The following is a 4,104-nucleotide window of genomic DNA, read 5'->3' as shown; positions in this document are numbered from 1 at the left end:
TCAACGAAGAATCACAGACCGTCGGGATAATGTTCATTTTTGTTGTCCGTTGCCACATAGACTACGAGGAGCTTTGTGGCTAATATACCGGCCGGTCTAATATCCATTGGATATTTTATCTTGACATTAATGGTTGGTTTTCCTATGGAAATTTATGATTGATATTTTCACATTTCGTAAACCAAGATGTTATGAAAACGTATATTATATCTTTTTATCTACTTTCCTTCGACCTATACATCTACTATGTTATTCCTTCTGTAAATTACGTTCACCCTACACGATGACCAATTTGTAGTCCTGCAAGAACATTCTACTTTAATTAAATGCGATACGACTTGTATTTTGAAATAGTCTTTATATAAATTATATCTTGAAGGCTGAAGCATAATTCAAATAAATTCCTCAAAATATCACAAGTATGAAGCATAATTTAAATAAATTCCTCAAAATATCACAAGTAAGCAGATAATAATAAAAATTGCATCAAATTCGACTAACTAATTTTAAAATAATATTTAAATCATATATGTCGGACGAAGGATCGGAATCTTAAAATATTAGTATGTTTTTTTATTAAGTTATTGTAATGTAGTATTTAAATAATTAATTATGTGAAGCCAAAAGGCCAAAAAGGACGGAAGGTGGAAAGAATCTAGAAATGTGAATTGATAGGTGATATATATGTATTTGTATATGTGTGTATGTCTATCTCTCTCTATCTCTCTCTATATCTATCTATCTTTCTTGGAAAGCTTTTGCTCAAAACCCAGAAACACATTTATAAATTCTTTTTACAGATTTGCTGGCCAAATGGGCAAAGAAATTAATGATGGAATCAAAGCAATCTATATCTATATGTGTCCAGAGACCACATGTTGACAAACTTGTGAGTTCATTTCTAGAGAGAGAAAGATAGTCTAGAGATCTATCTATCTTATCTCATATCACTCTCTTTCTCGTATCTCTTTGATCAGAAAAAAGTGGCCCAGCGGATCCGAGATTTCCCCTTTTTTATTTTCTTTTTTCTGTTGTGATCATCGTTTCTGTGGTTGATTAATTTATTCCAACTCACTAGACACCTAAATTCTCCGATTTCTTTAATCTCTTCGTTAAATTCTGTAAGAGATTGTGCTCCACATAGCATAATTTGAAGGCGTTCTGAAGAAGAATCAACGGCGTCTGGTAGTTTCTGTGTAATTACTTTTTTATTTAATTTTTCTTCGTATTTTACTATTTATTTTAAATATTAACTAGCTCTGGATTTCGTTGATAGTTTGATTTAGGTTATACTTTGCACTGTTAATCTCGATTCGTTCATTAATTGTTCTTCGAATCTATACCTTGCGATTTTAGAGCTGCTTTTCCTCAAAAATCTTCATGGTTGTTTTTCACTGGTGTGTAAAACATTGTGCTAAAACTCAAATCAAATCTGTTCACTTTAGATCGATGATGGAATCTAGGGTAATAATTGAACACACTTGTTTCCAATTGCCTTATTTAAGAAAATTGTTTGGTGGGTGAAATCTCAAAGTCACTTTACTTTCATCAATAATTGGGAAAATTCTATCCTCATATGTTTGTTTGGTAAGATATTTCTATGCTGATTGGTCTTATCTTTAAGTTTCCAAACGAGGATCATTTATAACATCTTTATCGTCGTCTAGACTACTGAATTGACTTGTGTTTGACTTGTTTTACAATATTAAAATAATCAATTGTCCGATTTCATATCTACAAAACCATTATCAAATATCAATCGTTTCTTAATAGTTACTTGATTTCACTGCAGAAATGGCAACCAAAGTCCAATCCAAGACATATTTTCCAGGTTCCATGATGGATCTCAACAATGGTTTCTGCAACAGTATGTGGGACCCATATCATGATGATAGAGCCTCTGCCTCTGAAAAGAGCCAGTGTTACAACTCCTTTATGATGATGCAAGCCATGGATGGATACTCTGGATATGCTAAAGAACAAATGAGACAAACTATTTTGAAACAAGATTCGATCTTCAGGCATCAGGTCTGTTATAACTTTTGAGATTTTCTTGAAAACAACAGCTTTGATACCTTTTCATGTTACTGATGATGTGAGTTTCTAAAATGTTATTCAGCTTGAAGAACTTCATCGCCTGTATAAAAGACAGAGAGACTTGATGAGTGAACTCACCATGAAAGAACATTGCAATTTTTCAATGCCATTGAAGGATTACACACCTCTGAATTCAAAATCCAGCATCAATCAAAGAAGAGTGATTGATCTAGAACTACCTGCTGATGTATATGAAGATAATGAAGGGAAAGCACAATTTCAAAAAAATGTTCATAAATTGGCTGATCTTAATGAACCAATCCACATGGAGGAAGCACCAAATTCAAATTCAGAACTTTGGTATTTATCAAAGATTTCTCAACAAAGGGAAATCTTTGATAAAAAGGAGCAGTTAAGTTACAACAATGGTACTTTGCAAGGTGACCCTAAGAAACCTGTTGAACATTTATCTAAAAAAAGAACAATATTTGGTGTTGAACTCTGTGAAAGAAGCAATACACCAGTTGATTCTTCACAAAACCTTGAAAAAAAACTGCCTCCATGGCTTATGATGAAGCCAAATTTATGCAATGAACAACCCAAAGGGAAAGAAACAACAATTTATCAAATGAACATGGATTCTTTACAGCATCATTCCCATCAGTTCTTCAAGAAATCCGAGATCACAAAACTTCAAACTGATAATCGTCACCAAAGCATTACAAAAATTCTTGGGGTCTCCATTGTCAACTGTTCTCAATCTCATGATCAAAATGCCATGAAAGAGAATGGTAAAAATAACTTGAGGGATCACATTGATTTAAATTTGTCTTTTGATGAAGAAGAGGCACCTTCATCAACACCATACATTCCAGAATCCGTTGTAAAAATTGCTACAATGGAGATTGATTTGGAAGCACCTGCAACTCTTGAATCCGAAACAGACACACCTTCAACAGATGAAGTTTTCATTGATGCTGATGAAGATCTTGTTAAAGTTGCAGCTGAGGCTATGATGTCCATGTCATCATCCGAACCACCACCACCACCGGCGGTGGCCGACACTTTGCTCCGGTGGTTCGCGGAGGTGATTGCATCTGGCAACAAGAAAGATCCAGAAGAATTGGATAGTGATAAAGAGTTTATTATTCCTGAAGGTATGGATTACTTGGAGTACATGACATTAAAGATTAAAGAAACAAAAGAAGAGTATATTTGCTATAAACCGATTGAAGAAGATGAAGTTTCATCATTACGAAAAAGGACAACAAGAAAGGGACAAGGGAAGAGGGGTAGGCAAAGGAAAGATTTTCAGAGGGATGTTTTACCAGGGATTGTTTCTTTATCAAGGCGTGAAGTGACTGAAGATATTCAGACATTTGAAGAGGCGTTTACAGGTATTGGTGTTCCTTGGCAGTCTAAGAGGAAAGTTTCCGGAAAGAATGGGAGGGGGAGGCGGCGGTTGGTGGCTCCAGACCCATCTTCTCAGACACCGCCACCTCCGCCAGTGGCGGTGGTTGAGCAGAGTGTTTGTAGGGAGGAGAAAAGTCTTAGCGGGTGGGGGAAAAGGACAAGACGTTTGCCAAGACAGAGGTGTCAAAATAATGGTGGTAATCATCAGTCTCTTGCTTTGAAGTGTTGAGTATGAGTAGATCATTTTGTTTTGTTGTACATAAAATTATATACAGTAGACTTGTTGAATTGTGTCTCCTGTACAACGACTGATGAAATTTGTCATCAAGAAAGGTGGGTAATTTGGTAATTTGGTAAGGTAAACAGCATTTTGTTTTATGAGTTTGATATAAAAACGGAAGGACATTGTTTGATTATTGGTGTGGGTTAATGGCAAAAAAGATAAGTGGATGAGTTTATAATGATCAATGATTGATTAATGTTAAGTTTGATAAAAGATTTGGAGAATGAAGGTTGAAGCCAAAAGCTTGAAAGAGTAAATTGATAATGACACTAATAGACAACTATAATAAGGATATATTACAATATTTATTAGTAACCTGCACTAACATTTTTCTTTCTTTTCCCAAAAGCAAGGGCACTTGTTTTTAGCTT

At 34.8% G+C, this 4,104-nt stretch overlaps 1 protein-coding gene across 3 annotated transcripts; it reads left to right on the top strand.

Annotated features, from left to right (window-relative positions):
* Positions 1–694: 694 nt before the first annotated feature.
* Positions 695–3,866, top strand: LOC145160457 (uncharacterized). Of its 3 annotated transcripts, none has more exons than XM_079079652.1 (3): positions 695–889; positions 1,793–2,028; positions 2,120–3,866. In XM_079079652.1, exons 2-3 carry the CDS (start codon positions 1,795–1,797, stop codon positions 3,677–3,679), a joined length of 1,794 nt encoding a protein of 597 aa, XP_078935778.1. In that variant the 5' UTR covers positions 695–889; positions 1,793–1,794; the 3' UTR covers positions 3,680–3,866. The 3 variants fall into 3 exon arrangements, with proteins under 3 accessions (XP_078935778.1, XP_078935776.1, XP_078935777.1); XM_079079650.1 differs by having other exon boundaries at positions 695–1,185; XM_079079651.1 differs by having other exon boundaries at positions 695–1,196.
* Positions 3,867–4,104: the final 238 nt, after the last annotated feature.

The sequence above is a fragment of the Lactuca virosa genome, chromosome 2 (assembly GCF_052849685.1).
Source record: "Lactuca virosa cultivar CGN04683 chromosome 2, Lactuca_virosa_CGN04683_v6, whole genome shotgun sequence".
Taxonomy (NCBI): domain Eukaryota; kingdom Viridiplantae; phylum Streptophyta; class Magnoliopsida; order Asterales; family Asteraceae; genus Lactuca; species Lactuca virosa.
This window is presented reverse-complemented; position numbering and strand designations above follow the sequence as displayed.